At 41.4% G+C, this 21,441-nt stretch overlaps 1 protein-coding gene across 1 annotated transcript in view; it reads left to right on the plus strand.

Moving 5' to 3' along the window:
* Positions 1-20,302, plus strand: part of LOC133384349 (uncharacterized) — a 38,338-nt gene extending 18,036 nt beyond the window's left edge. Inside the window, exons 6-9 of the mRNA XM_061626256.1 lie at positions 1,014-1,149; positions 2,684-2,861; positions 16,945-17,164; positions 19,536-20,302. Of these exons, the coding sequence (XP_061482240.1) occupies positions 1,014-1,149; positions 2,684-2,861; positions 16,945-17,164; positions 19,536-20,302 (1,301 nt within the window). The remainder of the gene's footprint in view (positions 1-1,013; positions 1,150-2,683; positions 2,862-16,944; positions 17,165-19,535) is intronic.
* Positions 20,303-21,441: the final 1,139 nt, after the last annotated feature.

A 21,441-nucleotide genomic window follows, 5' to 3' on the forward strand; every position in this document is an offset into this window, starting at 1 on the left:
GAGATGTAGTCCAACAACATCTGAAGGGTACCCCTGGGCTAGAGTGACAAGGTACAAAGGAGGACCAGGTTCCTATACCTTGCCAATTTTATAGAAGAGGGAATTTTAGTAGACAAAGTTTTTTCTCACCTACATATAAGCTGTACCTTCTTCTATTCAACCATTAAAAGGACAAAGGTCTTGCCTAAAGTTGGCAGCTGTACTCCTTCTAGGGCTATGTGTAGTTGAGACGTAGAGAAGATGCAAGCAGGGGGCCTGCATGCATCATCTTCCCCTCATCACTGTCTAACCACCCTGCCTTTTGGCAGTCCCGTATTGCTCCAGGTAGACCAAATTCAACTTGCGGGTAATCCGAGGCTGCCTCAAATTGCTCTGGCCAGATACCAGGTCGACCCAGATTGGCTCGAGTTGGTTCAGGATCCAGGATTTGGCTGGAGCCAGTGCACAGCCCTAATTCCTTCATCTCCAAAATCAACCTGAAGCAGCTTCATATTAAAAAAAAAAAGCTAAAATGGACTGGATTGTAATGCATTAGATTATTTTAACTGAATTAAAAACACTTCTATTTTTTAAAAAAAGTCTGCTTTTATTCCAAAATAAAAAGATACAAACTGCATTTGGATCCTTGAATCCAACACCAATAGAATATATTTTTGCATTAGGAACCTAGGAAGGTGCCTTACACCAAGTCCTACCAGCTCAGTATTGCTTTGGCGCTGACTGGCACTGGCTCTCCAAAGTTTCAGGCAGGGAATTTTTCCCTGCCCTGTCTGAAGACGACAGGGATTGAACCTGGGACCTTTTGCATGCAATTGTGTGTTCTGTCACTGGGCTATTTACAGAGCTACATTAAGTATTTGTTCATCGAACAGTTAACAAAATAAATAAATCTGGGGGGGGGATGTCTCTTCTGGTTTCAACTTAGCAAGTGCAAGGCCTAAGTCCCATGAAAGCCAAACTGTAGTGCAGGCTTTTGCTATAGCTAACACTGTTTTGTTGGAATTCCTGCACAGGAGCTGTTCATTTCATGCACTCCTTACTTGAACCTGATCCAGCTAATCGACCTGCTATTAAAGAGGCAATGAAAGACAAATGGCTGAATGACAGTATTATCAGGAAATCACTGAACTCATTTACACATAAAAATAGGTAATTCTTCATCTTCTTCATTTGTTTTCATCTCATGAATAGTATTTCCTATGCTTAAAGCCAATTTAATTAATTCTAGTTCTTCCTTTAAAACTATCACTTTAATGCTACCGATATAAACTGCAATCCAGACCCATTAATAGCCTTCCTCATTACTCCTAAAAGAGGAAAGAAGAAAAGACAGACAGAATTTGAATAAATTGGTTCTGTTCCACTTTATTTTCAACAGCATTCTTAGACAACTTTGTTCCTGAAAAGAAATGTCAACATTATAGCCTATCCCCAAGTTTAGGACTGAGAGACTTTCTAATACCTAGAATTGTTATTGACTGAGGCAGTCAGCCATTGTCTGGGCTGTTCCACTTCGGGCTGCAAGTGGAAACTACCTGATTAGGAGAGGGTCTCCAGATTTTCAGAGAGGGATATTCCCAGCTCTACCTGGAGATGCCAGGATTTAACTTGCAACCTTCTGCACACAAAGGAGATGTTCTGCCACTGAGCTACAGCCGTTCTCTGACATTTCTGTATTTTTACATGTAGGCCTCTGTGTCAAAGATTTAATGCTTTCTCTGGAATCTGCCACCTGAAGTAACTGTTTCACACTGTTTCGTAATAGTAAGGCTATTCTTGTGAGCTCCCTATCAAAAGAGTTTGCCTTGATTTGTTTGTTTTCATGGTGTGAAAGGTTATTGTGTGCTGAATGGTGGAATGACAATGCACAGAAGATTCACCAGCCCATGGAAGAGACCAGGGGAGTCCCTGTGTGTTAAGATGCAGAGAGGGGCCTCCACACGTTCACCAGACTAGACTGAGAAAATATTGGTCGTTTCAATATTGTTGCTCTATGAACAAAAGGAACTTCCATTCATGGAAGAAGAGTTGCACTTAGAGACGAGGTCCTTCCTTTCAACTATTCTTCCATGAACTGAAACTCTTTCCATTCAAGGATCAGCAATGTTGGATGCTGCCTTTTATCTTTAGTAACACTGCCAAAATTCATACTTATTTGGCTTAGAATATGAATTTATCTGGTAATACTCAGTTTTATTATGAATTGAGTGCAAATCTCCTCAAAAAATCCTGATTGTAATCTAAACTCCCTCTCTGTCACCTAATATATTGCTGCAGCAGTAACCAAGGCACCAAGGAGCATGGGAAACATAGTTCTTTAGTGTCCACACTATGGATGTCAGTAGCCTTGGAAACAACATGTCCCAGGATCTTGAACTATGTCATTTCCATGGTGTTCAACATCCATTGTATTCATGCATGTGATGGTTAGTTGCCAGGCAGGCATGGAGGGAGGGAGGCTTCACTTAGAGGCTCCACTGAGACCCAGCTCATTGCCAGTGCTACTTCACTGCAGCAATACAGATGGGGTAGGGTTTGGTGTTCAGATTGAATTTGGAATTGGGATCAGAATAAAAGTTTTTTTGCGGGGTGGAGATGAGGAAATAACAGTTGACTAAGCCCAGTTCCAAACTGAGCCAAGGGGTTGCATCTTTCACGGCTGCCTTAGCATCTTCTTTTTCAGACTTCACCCTGATGAGCTGAATCCTGTCATTTTGAGTTACATGACAGAAACGATGGAGCTCAACTTTTCAGATGTTGTCAATGTCTTGACAAACAACAAACCATCTTCTATAATGGCAACATACTACTTGCTGTTGAGGAAATTAATTAGATATCAAAAGGAGAACAGGACAATGAAGGTGAGATGTGAATCAATGACTGAATGAATAAGCACATGTTGCCTGAACTTTACCTGCAGTTCTGAAAACATAAGGGCTACATAATATCTTGGACCATGGGGAAGCCAGTTCTCAAGCGCTTTTTATTCAGTGCACTTCTAGCTAGCTGTAAGTCAGGTAATCAGGTTGGCCTCCTCGATTTCTAGATTTTCTTTCGTGGCTTAGATTTCTGCATCCCAAGAGGGGGGTGGGGGTGGCAGGACTATAGGGGAGCTATGCTGGTGGTGCTTATTTGGTGGCCCCTGATCCCAGAGAGTGTATGTGGCTGCATTTCATCATCCTCACACTGAATTACTGTGGAGGGTTGGTGTGTGAGCAACAGTGAGAGCTGAGGAAAAAAGATAATGTGGATGCTGCTGCAGCCCAGTTCTGTCCCGTGTAGGTGAAGAGGGCAGCAGCAGAAGATGGATATCCTAGCTTGTTCACAAAGGTGGCCCCTCTGCAGTTGCTAGGGAAATTGTTTGTCAGATGATGGTGTGTGGGGAATCTGAGTGTCTCAGAGAACTATCATGGTTCTTGAATTGAATTATATTGTAACGTAGAGCAGGGATGTGGAACCTTTTTCAACCAACAGGCCAGATCATTAAAGATTTTAAAAATATTGTGTGGTTTATAAATGCTTTAAAATAAATAAATAAAATCTCTCCTCCCAACCCCACACCCACGGGCCAACTTTGACAGACTGGTGAATCATCTGATGTCATAATGATGTCAAGTGATTGACACTTGTCAAAGTGCAATGTGCAAAGTGCTGACTTCCCAAATGCAGAACTTAGTGCTTCCAAAACCCTTGTGCCACATTTATTTGTTTGTTTGTTTGTTCGTTTATTATTTAATTTATATCCTGCCCTTCCTCCCAGCAGGAGCCCAGGGCAGCAAACAAAAGCACTAAAAACACTTTAAAACATCATAAAAACAGACTTTAAAATACATGAAAACAAAACGTCTTTCAAAACATTTTTTAAAACAGCTTCGAAGACATCTTAAAAAAGAAAAAAGAAAAAAAGGTTAAAAATTTTTTTTTTCAAAAAGTTTACAAACATACTCAAAAGCATTTCCAACACAGAAGCAGACTGGGATAAGGTCTCAACTTAAAAGGCTTGTTGAAAGAGGAAGGACATTTCCCAAGCACCCAACAAACAGCTGGTTGTTGGGCCCCTGGGAAGTGCTGTGCAAGGGGCTTTGTAAGCCCTATGCTTGGTGCTTCGGAATGCTATGCAAAGCGTAAGCGTGTACATTGGTATCTCCCTTTTTTTTTAGTAAGTAGCTTTTCTGTTTGAAATCTAAAGAATTACTTAAGATTACCTACAGAAGGATGAGCTTGTACCACCAGGCAGATAGAAATGTGGTCTTACCTGACACAGAGGTTGTCTTGTATTTTATGCAAGCATCTGCCTTCCCTTGGTTTTCTGTGTCTCTCTGTTATGTTTTCACCAATTTACTCTGCTGTTATGTCATCATTTTCATTCAATTATTATGGTGTTGTATGTTTTGGTATCATTTTTAAACATCTTAAGCTTCTGTGAGCTCTCCTTGTTGGAGTGAAAAGTTCCATAAATAATAATAAAACAATAATACATCTGTGTAGGTGTCATGGGTGAAGCAGATCACACTGGGAACCTTAAATATTTTCAGAATTTCTCTTTCGGGTCTTCAAGGCCATGAATTTCAAAGCCATGTAGTATATGTTTAGTTTTATCCCTGGCTATTTAACGCAGAGATACAGAGCTATTAAACAGATAAACAAAACAATACAAAACCCTCTTGGATTATAGCAGAACTTGCTTATAGCCAAATTACTTTAGACATGCTTACAATTTCCCCCCCATTGGTAACATCACTATTATGGGGCTAACAGCTCAGTCATAAATAGCTTGCTCTATGTAGACAGGAACCCAAAATCTAACTTTTAAAGTATAAATGGGTTGGAAATATTTGACTAAAACCAACCTTTCTTACAATGTTAAATCTATGGTGAAAGCTTGTTTTGATACATTTGACTCATGAAGTTATGGCTCTGTGCATATTTCCAGTATATTGCTTTGGCATACTCAATTCTTTCTGAACTTTCCCAGAATGCTCAACTATCTCCAAAGTTCAGCAGGGGGGGAGTTTAATTAATATTTTTGCATGCAAAAGGTACCAGGTTCAATCCCTGGCATCTCCAGGTAGGGTTGGGAAATACTCCTTGTCTTAAACCCTGCTAGTTAATGTAGACAGTACTGAGCTAGATGGACGAATTGCATGACTTGGGATAAGGCAGCTTACTGTGTTTTTACTCTCCCAAGACCATAGACCCTTATTATTGTTGTTGTTTTTATTGCTACTGCTAATACCTAAGGGTTACTATGTATGCTAGAGAGGGAATGGTTAAAAAATTAGATTTTGGGCTTTATTAGTTCCTTACTTCTTGCTCAGAGGAGCTTTCAGATATGTTATAATGACATTCTATTGTCTTTCAAACACTTTCAAACACTTGCTTGGTGTTTGCCTGTTCTCCTGTATCAATACAACAAAGGGGTCATGTAGTGACATGTGAAACATGCCTGGGGAATTCTTTTTCCAGTTACATTTTTCAAATCCCAAGCAACAGAGACCTACAGAAGATTCACCTTATAAGAATGTAAAACGATTCTGTTCATGAATCATACCTTCAGCATGCTCAGTTGCTGGCCTCATTTAATGGCTCTGGATACGTCTGTTCATGTAGTTTTGCTCACGGACAGATAATAGGATGGAGATGGTTGACTTAAGATTTAGTCTAGCTAGCACATGTTTATTTCATACCAGGATGCACTGCATCATGCATTCTGTAGTTTTAAGGCTACATAAATACTTTGTCTGCAAAGTTCATTCTGCAACTGGCATTGCAGGATTTGATGAAAATAAAATGCCTGTGGCAGGGCTTAGTATGATTGCAGGAGATAGTTTGGCAAAAAGGGTTAAAACAGTATGAGAGTGCAACCAATTATTGTGAAAGTTATCAATATGAGAATATCTAATTCTCATTCATATAACCATGACAACAATTAAAACACCTCGGTACAAGATGAATGCAAGACAGGTTTATTAAAAACATGGCAGATATCAGTATGGTCACCATAATTTTTGCAACAGATTTTGCAAATGCCAGAATTCTTTTGTCTTTAAATGTTGACAACAAGCCAAATATCACCTCTGCTTCATCCTCTAGACATTTTGCTGTGCCTGGAGTGGGATGGGGATTCAATGGACCCATTGAGATTGTGACACTTGAGACAAATAATTTACAACAAAGTACTGTTTAATAAATAACTGAAGGCCTCAAATAAGCTAAAGAACTTTCCAGTAAATTCCTATACTGAAGTAGTATTTTACCTCTAGATTGGATGTCATAAATGCTTGGCGAGCAGCTATTCATCCTATATAAAAAGCAGAACAAATGTTTTTTAAAAAACATTCATGGGGATTTATTTTCTGATGTGGGTAAGGGAGAGAGCCAGACCCTTTCACTAACCTCCTATTTGGGTTGTAAAATAAAATGCAATATGGATTTAAACAAGGTGCATCTTAATGCTCTGATGGGGACAATGCCGAGCAATTTAATAATCCCTTGACCTGCATTTGAATCAGATATAAAAACCAGAACCTTAGAAGTTCAAGGCTGAAATCTTCTATTCTCCTCATTTTCTCCATATCGCTACCACTGCAGAACTGTTCCCTGTGGTCTCTTAACTAGTGCTTAGTGAAGAGGACTAAAACATTCAAGAATCATGAGTGCTTTCAACTCCATTTGTGCACTAACTGAAAGGCCAAAAGGCTTTCTCTTTGTAAACTCTCCTGATATTAACTTTAAATAGTTCCCTTGTGAATTTCATCCATCATTCCAACTTGCACTTCTTTTACATTGTCATAAATACTTTCTCTCTCATGTTGGCTTTTAGGCTCATCAAGAAAGCCACGTAACTGACTTTATTTTCCCCTTGACGTTTGTTTATCCAAGATATATAAGCAATTCATTCATATAAGTCCTCAGAATAGGAGCAAGTCCACACATCCATTGTTCCTCACCCAGTGAATGCAAAATCTGATGACTGACTGACTGCATGTATAAAATAGTCATCAATGCTAAGCACCACAGGCAGAACTTTCATAGAATCATAGAATAATAGAATAGTAGAGTTGGAAGGGACCTATAAGGCCATCAAGTCCAACCCCTGCTCAATGCAGGAATCCAAATCAAAGCATAGCACTTCACTCCACTTCAGACGTAGTATTGTTTAAGAGATGACAATACGCATATTCAGCTGAAAGTCACTAAGTGATACATCATCAAATTTATTTATAGTTGTTAATGACTAGTTCAGTGGTTTTGGCTTCCATTCAAACCTTTCAAGAACTGCTTCCAATCCACAAAAAGTAAGACAAGTGCCATTGTTAAGCTGGCTGTATCTTCTATCAATTTGGCATGTTAATTCAATATAGAATGCATAAAAATTAAAAGGCTATTCTTTGACTCATTTATGATAATGCCCTAACATCAGAGAACTTTAAATTCTGGGTCAAGATAACACAAATTATGCACATTCATATTCTGATAAGAGTTGGCCCTTTTCAACATTATTGAACTATTTGAGTGGGGAGCTATTAATCAGCCCCCCTCTCTGGATCGTCACCTTGCGTGTTCCATTGAACCCTGTGAGCAATGCCGTCGGGAGTCATGTACTCCCAGCAGGGTCACCCATGGCGGTAAGGTCAAGGGAGAGGAACCAGACAAAGAACGATCCAAGAAAGTCTTCAATGGCAGAACAGGCAGAGGATAACAATGTGTACGTTACAATGGCTGTGAAGGCAGATGAAGGCTGCAGCAGATAAAAGACTTCCAATCGTCATGGTATTCCTTGCCATTGGATCAAAGCCTTTTTCTGTCAAGATAGTGTGTTGTTCATCGTGCGCCAATCTCCTCACATAAAACAAACTCATGCACAGGCATCTTCCAAGCAAACCAAACCAAACCAAAAGTCCCATGGCGATTGGTGAATGGTGACGGGGGCAGGACTGTGAAATCCGGAAGCCCCTCATCATGGATCGACACATGAGTGGTGGATACAGTCGTCCTGGCTCAAGGACCGAGGCAGTTGAGTAGTTCAGCAGCTATATCCACGACTGAACAGTCCTATTCAGGATCCACTCTGCTTACTCTGTATGGGGAGGGGGCTAGAAAAGGTGCCCTAAACATAGTCTGCCTCATTTCTCTCCCTGACTGGATTACCGCGTCCAATGGGGTCACCACTTAGCTGTTGCAAAAGACAATTGAATTTTGGAACATGGAATATATGGACATTGCTGGACAATACAGATAGTGAACTTTCTGAACGCAGGACTGCCATCATCATGAGGGAGTTGAGACGTTTTAATATTGACATAGCAGCACTCCAAGAAACTTGAAGAGCAGGAGAAGGAAGAAAAAGGAGGTTATACCTTCTTCTGGAAAGGACTGCCTGAACAAGAATGACAATTGTATGGAGTAGGCTTTGCTATTAACAATAATCTTGTGAAGCTCTTGTCAGAAGTTCCTATTGGCATTAATGAACAACTCTCCAGTTAAAACTGGCCCAAAACTAGCAGGCAACTATTGTAAGTGCTTATGCACCAACATTAGATACTGATGAAGACATCAAGGAAAATTTTTATACCCAACTGGACACCATCTTATCAGAGATACCTAAGGAGGATAAAATTATCCGCTTGGGTGATTTCAATGCAAGAGTTGGGCGTGATTTGGATTTATGGCCAGAAACCACTGGGAAAGAAGTAGTTGGCAATAGCAACCTGAATGGAATTCTACTTCTGACTAAATGTGCAGAGCATAATCTTGTTATTACAAACACACTCTTTTGTCAGACAAATAAATTTAAAACATCATGGAAGCACCCTCAGTCAAAACACTGGCATCTCCTGGATTACGTAATTGTCCATGCTAGAGAACGTCTTGATGTACTCCTCACTAGGGCCATGACGAGTGCTGATGACTGCTGGACAGATCACCGATTAATTCGATCCACTATGGCCATTAATATTGTTCCTCAACATAGGCTCCAAAGAAGAAAACCAAGGCGTAAAATGAACATCCATGCCCTTCAAGATCCTATTAAGCGAGCTTGCTTTCAAACAACTCTCAAGAAACATCTACCGATGGAACTCCCTGAAAACTGTTGAGGAACACTGGATTAAACTGAAGACATCCATTACTGCAGCATGTGAACAAACTATTGGATACCACACTAAGAAACATCAGGATTGGTTTGATGAGAATGATAGTGAGATTGAACATATCATCAACAAGAAAAGGAAAGCCTTCCAGATATGGTAGAAAGACATTAACTGTGCTGCTAAGAAAAAAATCGATACCATTGCAAAGGCTGGGGTCCAAAGAAGAACTAGAGAACTTAAGAACGCCTGGTGGATAAAGAAAGCTTAAGAAATCTAGCACTTTGCAGATGCTCATGATGCACGAGGCTTTTGTAATGCCACACAGGCCATCTATGGACCAACAAATTACTGTACAAATCCCTTACGTTCAATGGATGGTAGCAAACTTCTTAAGGATAAAGAGTCTATTTAAAGAGTCTGCACTGATGAAGCTGATGAGGTCTTCTCGCATATTCCACACCAACAAACTAGAGACGAGCTTGCAGTATCCCCTAATTTGGATGAAGTCAGTAAAGCCATCAATCAAATGAAGAACAACAAAGCCAGTGGACCTGATGGGATTCCTGCTGAAGTCTTTAAAGAAGGTGGACCTGAACTTACACAACAGCTTCATAAGCTCATCGAAAAAATCTGGATGAGGGAGGAGATCCCGGAAGACTTTAGGAACCCATAATTATCACCCTTTTTAAGAGGGGTGATAGAACAGATTGCGGGAACTATTGAGGTATGTCTTTTCTTGCTACCGCAGGTAAAATCCTTGCAAGGATCCTCGCAAATCGCCTCCTGCCAATCTCAGAGGATGTCCTCCCAGAATCTCAAAATGGTTTCGGCCCTTCCAGGGGGACAGTGGACATGATCTTCACTGCATGACAGCTTCAAGAAAAATGCCGGGAGCAGCATCAACCTTTATATATGGCTTTTATTGATCTGACTAAGGCCTTTGACACTGTGAATCAAACCGCTCTCTGGACCATCCTTCTGAAAACTGGATGCCCTGATAAATTTGTGAATATTTTGTGACTCCTTCATGACAACATGACAGCAACAATTTTGGACAACAATGGCTTTCAGAGCAATCCATTCAGAGTCGGATCAGGTGTAAAACAGGGATGCGTCATTGCTCCTACCTTATTTGCTATCTTCATTGCTATGATTCTACACCTTATTGAGGGGAAACTTCTTACTGGTGTGGAAATCATATATCGAACAGATAGAAAGAAAGCAAAAAGTAAGGTAATGTCAACCTCTGTCGTAGAACTTCAGTATGCTGATGATAATGTAGTCTCTGCACATTCAGAGAAAGATCTTCAAACTATCCTAAATGTCTTTGCAGAAGCATATGAAAAGCTTGGTCTCTCACTTAATATTTAAAAAACCAAAGTGCTTCATCAACAGGTGCGAACTAGTCCCTCTGTAGCACCATCAATCCAGCTTAATGGTGTGATGTTGGAGAACGTTGATCACTTCCCCTATCTCAGCAGCCATCTCTCCGTAAAAGCTGACATCAATGCTGAAATTCAACATTGTCTGAGCTCTGCAAGTGCCACATTCTCCCGAATGAAGAGTAGAGTGTTTGAGGATCCAGATATTCGCAGGGAGACCAAAATGCTTATTTACAAAGCCATTGTACTACCGACCTTACTGTATGCCTGTGAAACATGGACCATTTATAAACGTCACTCCCAACTTCTTGAAATATTCCACCAACGCTGCCTCTGGAAAATTCTGCAAATTACTTCAGAAGACAGACGGACTAATGTTAGCGTTTTGGAAGAAGCAAAGACTACCAGTGTTGAAACAATGATCCTTCAACATCAGCTTCGCTGGACCGGCCATGTTGTTCGAATCCCTAATCACCGTCTTCCAAAGCAGCTACTTTACTCCCAACTTAAGGATGGAAAATGGAACATCGGTGGACAGCAAAACAGGTTTAAAGATGTTCTTAAAGTAAATCTAAAAAAATGTAACATGAACATCGACACCTTGGAAATCTTGGCCCATGAACGTCCCAAATGGAGGTCGGCTATTATCAAAGGTGCTGTGGACTTTGAAGAAGCACGAGTACAGGGCGAACGGGACAAATGAGCTAAGTGGAAGGCACGTCAAACAAATCCTCATCACGACCATCTTCCATGTGGAAGCCTATGTCTTCACTGTGGGAGGCTGTGTAGATCCAGAATTGGCCTCCACAGTCACTTATGAACCCACTGTTGTCTTGGAAGACAATCTTACTTGGCCATGAGTGATCACCAATGATATTAATCAGCTGGTAGCAGTTGCTTTTGCAGTGTTATACATACCATTGCATCAAGCCACGGGAACCATTTACACAGAAAACAAATAGCTGAATCCATTCCTTCCTGAATGCTTCTCCATAAGGCTGCGTGCACATGCTGCTGAGTTGGGATCCTGGGGAATTGTGGACTCTGTGTTGAGCCTCCGCTCCCCCATGAGGGCGAGGGAGGGGGAAGACATGAGTTTCAGGTTTCCCAGCTGTCAGAAGGCACGGAAGACCCAGGAGTTGTTGAGTCTCAGCAAGACCTTGGGAAGGGGAGTGAGGTTGAGTCTGGGCCAGTTCCCACGGATGGCGCAGTCTCCAAAGAGGAGAGCGCGCCGCCCCCAGACAGGTCGGATGAGCCGTTGGCAGATGTTTCAGAGCGTACATTGACTCCCCCTTTACCAAGCGGCTCTCGGGATGTTTCAAGTGCGTCACCGCCCCATGACCTCGAGCCGGTTGCTAAGGAGATGGTTCTTTCGGACTAGCCGTTGGAACCGCGCGCCCCGTCACCCCGCTCTCCACATCGCGAGAAATGGATGGGACAGAGGCAGGACTTGTGAAGAAGTCAGAGATTACGATCAAAAACTTTCCCTACTTAAGACTGCTGCTCTCTGGTTTGAGCTGCTGAGTCAACTTTCTTCACACGTTGCAGAGCATGTCTAGAGTGCAGTTAGGGAATTCTAGTGAGCTAGCTTAGAGGTTTCTATGAAGTGCACTGCTTTTGATGTATCCATTACTAAAACAAGATTTAATTGCACCTGTGTCTCAGCCTCGTGAATCCCACTCTGAACAGGACACTCTGGGGAATGAGAGGGGCCACTGGATCTATATATGTGTGTTGCAGATGAACAGTGCTGTACTGACATAGTACAGCAGAGAGCAGTCAGGTTCTGCAGAAGTGTTTAAAAAATAAACACTTTTTTTTAAAAGTCAAATAATTGTATTTAAAAAACAATCACAAGTGATGTTACAGGAACTAGCCAGTAGGTGCCTATGAAAGTAATGCAACCGTACCTCATAGAGCACTACAGATTCTAATAGTTGTGCTAGCTGCTGTGTGTGTGTGTGTCACTTTTTCTCAGTGCCAAAAAATTGCTGTTTGAGTGTTGAAAGAATGTGATTTCCCACAGTAGACATGAGGACACACATTTGATTTCCTACTCCCTCATCAACTAAATCATAACTGTGCTTTGGTTGTTCAGTAAAACTCTTTTCTGGAAAGACCCTAAAGTTTCAATTTATTAAAGTTTAACTTCTCACTTTCTAAAATCCTGACTGCAAACACCTGGTCACAAAAGGTTTAGTTTTAGTCATGATATTTTGTTTGGTGGGAAAACCTACTGGAAATTTGGATTTTAAATGACTACAGGCAACCAAGACCCTTTTTCCATGATCAGGGTTGAGCCATAAATTATTGGATAAGCATAAAACATGGCCTGTCTTGTTACACACAGTGATTTCTCCAAGCAACCTGTTTGCATTTTGTGTGTTTTGTTGTCGAAAAGAGAGTCTGATGATTACAATTTGTCATCAAAACCTTATAGTTAAACCTTGCAGAGATAGTATGCCTGCCGAAAAGCTTCCTGCCCGGGTGCTTAACCAATTAGCTCTTAAGAGGCCTGGCTATAAAACTAGCTATGGCAAGTTTTCTGATGTACGGTATATAAGGGAACAATTTGCAAAATCTAAGATGAAAATTTGTTTTCTTAACCAGGAGTATGCATAATCCTAAAAGATGCTTTGATTGCATTGTCTAAAATTCCTATATCATCTCGTATCCCCACAGTGTGGTTTAAGTAGTACATTTTTTTAACCTACCCATATTGTTCAAGGACACAAAGTCCTTGAAGATAACATATATCATTGCATTTCTCTGAGTTTTGAAAATATTTGATAGGGATAGATTAACCCAAAGGAGTTTCAGATTCTGGAAGACTCTGTCTTTTAATGTACTCTGCTAAGGCACAAAATTCATTCAAGCATTGGGAAAGCCAGTCAGCCTATAAATTTTACCAGTTTTGAAAAAATATTTCAATAGGAGAGCTCAACAAGGAAAACCTCTGCTTTTAAAAAACGTGCTTATCAAGGTTTAATATACTACGTTGGGTTCACTGTCAAAGTATATTAGTAAGTAAGAAAGTAAGTAAAGTTATATCCTGGCTTTCCTCTCGGAGCCCAGGGCAGCAAATAAAACAGCAAAAACACTCTAAAATATCCTAAAAACAGACTTTAAAATATATTAAAACAAATCATCTTTAAAAACATATTAAAACATAACATCGTTAAAAACATCTTTTTTAACAAGCTTTAAAAATATCTTAAAAAGCAATTGCAACACAGACGCAGACTGGGAGAAGGTCTCAACTTACAAGGCTTTGAAAGAGGAAGGTCTCAGTAGACTCTGAAAAGATAACAGAGATGGTGCCTGCCTAATATTTAAGAGGAGGAAATTCCAATGGGTAGGTACCAGAACATTAAAGGTCCACTTCCAAGCTGTATAGGGTTTTGTACAAGAACCAGCACCTTGAACTTAGCCTGGTAGCTAATAGGTAACCAGTGCAATTCATTCAACAGCTGGATGACATGTTGGCTATACCCTGCCCCAGTGAGCAGTTGCACCACTGAATTTTCACCAGCTGCAGTTTCCGGACCAACCTCAAGGGCAGCCCCACATAGAGTGTATTACAGTAATCCAGCCTGGAGGCTACCAGTGTATGGACAACAGTGGTCAGGCTATCCCGGTCCAGAAACTGCCACAGCTGTCTTGCCAGCTGAAGCTGGTAAAAGGCACTCCTAGCCACTGAGGTCACCTGAGCCTCTAGCAACAAGGATGGATCCAGGAGCACCCTCAGACTATGGACCTGCTCTTTCAGAGGGAGTACGCACCATCCAAAGCAGGCAACTGACCAACTATCTGACCTCAGAAACCACCAACCCCCAGCACCTCCATCTTGCTAGGATTCAGACTCAGTTTATTGGCCCTCATCCAGCCCACCACCGAGCCAGGCACCAGTCCAGAGCTTGCATGCCCTCTCCTGATTCAGATGTTACAGAGAAACAGAGCTGGGTATCATCAGGGTACTGCTGACACCTCACCCCAAATCTCCTGATGACCACTCTCAAGGGTTTATATAGATGTTAAACATGTCTACATTCCAAATTAACAGTTCAGTCCCTGCAATCTCCAGTTTAAACTAACTGGGGTGAAATACCTCTACCTAAGACCTTGGACAGCCATCGCCAGGCAGAGTAGATAATCCTCTGCTAGATGGATCCATAGCCTAACTCAGAATAAGGCAGTTTCCTATGTTTAGGACTGCAACCTCAAGCTTCTTTAATAGCCATTCTCTCTGGAAACTGCAGGGTTGTAAGGGGTAGTAATAATGGCGAACAGAGAACTCTCAGCACTCTAATCAACTCACAGTTCCCAGGATTCTTCAGGGGAAGTTATAAAACTGATATATATTTGTTGTGTAGATGTGCCCTGAGAGACTTTTCTGCTTAGTCTACATTTTTCAGACATCTTTCTTTGGTATTCAGTATTGAATCTGAAGGGCCAATCCTCAGATGCTCTAAAGCAAATATGAGTTTTTCCATCAGTGGAATGCAGCTTTAATCTTAATTTCTTTAGTTTTCTTTAACACACAACCCAGCAAAGATTAGATAAAAAATCAATGGGGCTTCAGTTTAGCACAATAACATCCCATTTCATTGTTTTCAGTGGGACTTAGTCACAATAAACTTTGGTGGATTGCACTCATTACCTACCATCAGATGAAAGACCACTGGGGCAGCTTTATTGCATTCCAGTTACAACCACATTCTAGTGAAACTAAATACAAAATGCTAGGTGTGTCAATTTTTACTCATAAGCTAGGAAAAACAGAAGGGGGTAAAAAAAGAGGAAGGCCAAACAAGAAATGGATTGATTCCATAAAGGAAGCCACAGACCTGACCTTTCAAGATCTGAACAGGGTTGTTCACGACAGATGCTATTGGAGGTTGCTGATTCATAGGGTCACCATAAGTTGTAATTGACTTGGAGGCACATAACAACAAAGTTGGTTCCATGGTGCCCAAAATGGGTGCATAAATAAAGCAAACCTCACCAAGCCCCTTTTAGGCCCTATCTCCATCTGTTTCTGCACAGTATGATAGCATAGTATAGATTGTGTTGTGATGCCATGGGTTGTAGCTTTACATCAGTCCTGTTGTTATTGTGCCTACTTGTAAAGAAGATGACACTGGCACAACAGTTAACAGATCCTAAGGAAGTAGAGGCTGGGCATAGGGACTTAAGAAGAGCCCTTCTGGATCAGGCCAAAAGCCCCATCTAATCCAGCACTCCGTTCTCACAGTGGCCAACTAGATGCCTATGGGAGCCTGTAAGCAAGACATGAGCACAATAACACTCTTCCCAGCTGTGATTCCCAGCAACTGATGTCCAAAGGCATACTGCCTCTGACAGTCCTGCACGATCAGACCAAAGGCCCATCTAGGATAACAGTCAGTTTACCACAGTACCAGCTAGTGGCCCATGGGAAGCCCCAAAGCAGGACCTGAGTGTAACAGCTCTCTCCCCACTAGTCCTCCACAGCAACCGGTATGGATCTTGGTATAATCCAGCAAAGGAATTCTTACACTGTTATTACCAAACTTTAGGACTCGAGGACACATTCAAGATGTTGTAAAAGCAAGGAAAGGAATGAATAAATATAGATATTTGAATAAAATGGCACTACCAGGAGATACCAAGTACATTTGTAGAACATGCATTTCTTATAACAGCTCTCATTTGTATATTATTGGCTGCATTGCATATAGATTATTAATTCCAAAAATGTAAACATCCTATTCCATAATCCAGTGTCTTCAGTCTTGGGTCCCCAGATGTTGCTAGACTCTGACTCCTATCATTCCTAGTTAGCTTAGGCAATGGTCAGGGATGATGGGAATTGTTATCCAAAAACACCTTTGGATGCAAGGTTGAAGAACACTGCCATAATCTTTGCAGTCACAGTACCAGTCTTTGCATAATTAGTCAGTCAGTTTAGCTCCAGACTAAGTTAGCTGATCTTAGTTCCCGTTGAAATCAATGAGAATTAACTGGGTCATGACTAACTTTTCACATTGGACCCAAGTTTCACATTGGACCCTTTGAATATTAGGCAGGCGCCATCTCTGCTATCTTTTCGGCGCCTTTTGAAGACTTTCCTCTTTCAACAAGCCTTTTAAGTTGAGACCTATCCCAGTCTGCATCTGTGTCAGAATTGTTTAATGTTTTTTAATAATGTTTTAACCCTTTTTTAAAGTTGTTTTTTAAATGTTTTTAATGCTGTTTTGTTTTAATGTATTTTAAGATCTGTTTTATGATGTTTTGAAGTGTTTTAGTGCTTTGTTTGCTGCCCTGGGCTCCTACTGGGAGGAACGGTGGGACACAAATAAAATAAATAAATAAGTTCAGCTAACTTGGTCTAGATCCAATTCAGGTACCTGAACTTACAACATTTCAGTTTCTTATCACTTGAGCTTTTCCGTGTATAGTAATATTACCAGTGTCTGATATACCTACAGAAAGAGAGTGCACCAGAAACATTAAATGGCAAACTTCCTGAGAACCTAAGTCAAGATGCATATATACCAGCTTCTCAAAAGACCGAAGAGGTTACAACAGAAAACTTGAAAAGCTGTGAGAATAAAATGTTTCCTTCTGTGCTGAACTCAGAAATGCCGTACACTATCGAGGAAGATGAAATTGCTATCACTTTGGAAAACCAAGGAATTTTGCCAGAAGGTAATATGCATTCCGTATCTTGATAATCTGGAATGTTTTAAGTTAACAAAAGCTGGAGTGAGCAGGACTTTAATCAACATGAAGGTAACCATGGGACATAAGGTGCATCAGGGGACAGAACCGCAGGCATGGTGGGCAAATATAGCCCTCCAGGTCTGTCTGTCTGGTCTTCAGAACAGAATTCTCCCCAGGCTACACTCTTCATTGAGTCGATAAGGGATGGTGAGCATCCAATATAACGTGTAGAAAAAGGGGTCAAAGACCAGAATGCTGAGGGTGTTTTTGGAAAACTGGTTTTATTGCAAGGTTTTTTCAAAAAAGCCCAACGCGTTTCAGCCCGTAATCACAGGCCTTCATCAGGGGCTATGATAAATTAAAACAGCAATAAATATTACCTTGCAATAAAACCAGTTCTCCAAAAAACCCTCAGCATTCTGGTCTTTGACCCCTTTTTCTACACTCTTCATTGACCATGCTTCAGACCCAGAATGGAATGTGTCCTTGAACGCCAGTTATGCCTCTTCTTTGTTTGGATGGAGGAAATGGGGGTGTTTAGAAACTGGCCTACTTTACAAAGGTAAAGTTCACATTTGTTGCTCCACCCACTTTTGCCTCTGGCCCCACCCACCACAGGCACATGGGCCTTGAAAGGTTGCTCAGAAGGGAACACAGCCCTCAGGTAACATGAAGTTATGTTCTGGCTGAAAATCAAGGCCAGCGCCAGGCATGCTGAGGCCCTTGGGCACCAGCCTGCTCTGCGCCCTGGTGCACACACATGCACACATGCCCCACCTACCTGTCTCTCCTGTCTTGTGCGGCTGCCCACACTGCGCACACAGTGCTACCATTAATCAAGATGGCAGCCAAGGTTTCCCTAAGGGGCTGAAGCCTCCTACGCTATCTTGGTTGATAGCATGCATGCATGCTATGCGGGCAAATCCCTGCCATAAACCAAGATGGCGGCAGGGGCATCAGCGCCTTAGGGAAACCTTGGCAACCATTTTGGTTAATGGCAGCCCTGTGTGTGCAGCGTGTGCAGCCACAAAAGACAGGAGAGACAGGTAGGTGGAGCCAGCGAATGGGTGGGTGGCTTGGAAGCTCCCTCCCTGCACGGATCGTGGAAGGGGAGTGCTACTCCTTCCCCACCCTGTTGAGGGATCCGACCTGGCCACCCTTTAGCGCCAGCCCTGGGTCGAATGCCGGATTCCACAGAGAAGGAGGCAAGCTAGTCAGAAGAAGCACTACTACAGATGGCTCCAACTTGGGCTGCATATACACCATACATTCAAAGTACATCCCTTCCAAAAAAGAACCCCAGGAACTGTAGTTTACCTTCAAAGAACTACATTTCCTAGAATCCTTTACAAACTACTGTACCTGGGATTCTTTTTTGGGGGGGTGCTTTAAAAGTATGATGTGTACTCAGCCTTGCTTCAACAAATGTTGAGAGCAGATAGCCTTTTTAAGGTCCTGGTCTCAGAGTATTTGTCTTAGACTCCACCCCTTGTGACTAACAAGATTCTTAAAGGACCACCCCTTTGGCCCTCATCCAGGCCCTCCTCCAGTGCCTAGCCTCCCACCTGGTTCACTCCCTGTGCCGCTAGGCTGGTGAGGTCCTGGGGGAGGCATTTGGTTCCTTAAGCTCAAGAGAAGGTGCCCATGAGAGTCCAGGCTCTGGCCCTACCCATTCAGGGTTATTGTTTCTCAGCTACAATTAACCCAGATGTGTTGTGACTTAGAGCCAGTGGGCACTTAACATTTGTACCTGGATATGGATAAGCAGATGATGCAAAGTACAGGACCTTTAGTGAAGTCTGAAAGGTGTGTGCATATATAGTCCAGCATGGGTCCTTTTTAATACTGGAAGCAGAAAGCAAGAGTTGTATTCAGCTAAATCCTACTTAGGGTACACCCACTGTAATTAATAAACCTATGTTAGTCATGTTCATTCACTTTGATGGGTCTACTCTGAGTAGGACTATCATTGAATATACCCAAGGAAGGACTGAGCTCCTGCTTTTAAATATCTTAAAGGGACATACATTGCACCCTTAATGCTTATAAGAGGTGGAGTATTTCACTGCAAAATACCAAATGCTATTTTGTATTTACTAGCATTATTCAAATAGTTACATTTAGATGCTGAATAACATGGGAGATAATATGGAGCTAATCAGTAATTCCCCAACACTTAGTGTATCCATTTTTATCTTCATTTTTTACTTTTTTATCACTTTGGAAGAACTTTAAAATCTTATGATCATACCGAATGTCTGTCACAAAGCTGAAGTAGAACATATATTTATACCTATACTGCTTACTGCAACTAATTTCTACATAAACTGATTTCATATACTTATATTCTGTTTAGTTTCCAAGTTTGCAGACAGAGAATTGGTTCATTTTGAGCCTCCTAAATCTCCAAATAATTTTTTTTCATGTGAGCCATTAAATCAGACGCAACTGGAACCACAGGAAAATGCAGAAGATATTAAAGGTTCCACAGAAGCAAGAAAATCATATTTATCTGAGAAGCCACCTTCTGCTTTAGGAAATAACCCAGTATATTTTATGAACCACCAGGCTCAGAGGTCCCTCATGTCATGTACAAGTAGACTAATGCCAAGGTCAGTAATTGAGAACAGACTTGTAGACCAAAGTCCTATGGTTTGCCCAGACACAAGAGTCAAAGACCTTCTGAAAGCAATGGATGAGAGCCTTCCAGCACCAACCTGGCAATACCAAGAAAAAGACAGCTCTGGTTTCTTGATTATGGAATCGCCACGGCTCTCACCTTTACCAAGGCTGAGACAAGTTGCCCTGGGGGACCCCATCACTAAAAAGATCTCATGGCTTGGACTGTCACAGCAACAAACCAATGGCTCCTCTCCATTTTTTGTCAATTGTTCAAGACCACCCATTTTTCCCATGACCCAACAACAAACACTTATGGTAAGAAGCTTGAGGCAATCTAAAGAAAAGTCCAAAGACTTCTTCAACAGTGGTAAGATTAAGAGGAACTTTGTACAAATCAAACACACATCTAAGGATATGGACCTGAATCTTCCAGTATTATCTACACTATACCAAACACGGTCAGGGAAAAAATCTGAGATTTTAAGGTCAGATTTTGCATAAGTAAAATGCATTCAAAGCTGTATATTAAATGGATGGCAGTAGTTGTGTGTTTGTGTACGTGCCCAAAATGTGAAGAGGCAAAGTTTGGTGAGTAACTAGCGAGAATGTGACAGGAAATAGAGAGGGAATAAGTGATACAGTACAGTTTGCACAGTTAGTTTGCACATTGTAACAAAACGATGAAGCTTTCCCCTCTCCCCAAGACACCATGTTGAATCGCTTAACTTAAATTCCATTGATTTCAATAAGGACAAAGTTCAACTAACAATCTGGTTCCAATCCATAATATATAGACGATCCACAATGGAGGAAAGGAATATTCACTGGCTGGCAGTTTTTGTTTCCATTCCTGTTTTCACAGAACTCATTTCTGAATCCTGTGCCAAATAGTTAAATTTAGTTAGTTTTATTTTTAAAACATTTACACAGTTGTAGGTACTTCAAATGCACTGTTTGTTTGTTATTGTTTTAATACAAGAATCCATGTTCATGATGAAAAACATCAAAGTGTTCTGTGGCACCATAAAGACTACCAGATTTTTGGTGAACACCTGGTGCATCTAAGTCAAATGACTGTGGGTGAAATCCAACGTAATCCTAAGGCAATTGTTGTCAGTGCAAGGATTTCTGCTTCTGCAACAAAATATTCTCCCCCTCTCCTCCCCCCTACCCCCCTAAAACTTGTTCCCCCAACCATCTGAAGCAGATGTGGGAGGGTGCAGGGTTCACACAGAGGGAGAAGAGGGGGGAAGTCCCATTGCATAAATAGAAATCCTTGCACTGAGAATACTGCCCTGAGTACTTCCTAATAAAAGACTTGCTTTGTAATCTTGAACCTATGGTAGATTTTCTTACATCAAGAATGCAGTCCTGTTGCTCATGTTGCTCCTCCGGCTTGGATCCACACATGATGAATCCATGCCTCCACGTGCCATTATGGATGAATCCCAGCACTGGACCTAGAGACATGTATAAAATCTTAGGAGAACTCACTGATTGACTTTAACTCTAATTCACTGGCCAGCATTACACTTAGAGTACATCTCTGTCTAAGCAGTGTGGAAGGAAAAATTTCCCAGTCAATTTATTGTGCTCCAGAGGACAGAGTTTATTGAGAAATACATATACCAATAGTGCTG

Source organism: Rhineura floridana, chromosome 4 (genome assembly GCF_030035675.1).
Source record: "Rhineura floridana isolate rRhiFlo1 chromosome 4, rRhiFlo1.hap2, whole genome shotgun sequence".
Classification (NCBI taxonomy): domain Eukaryota; kingdom Metazoa; phylum Chordata; class Lepidosauria; order Squamata; family Rhineuridae; genus Rhineura; species Rhineura floridana.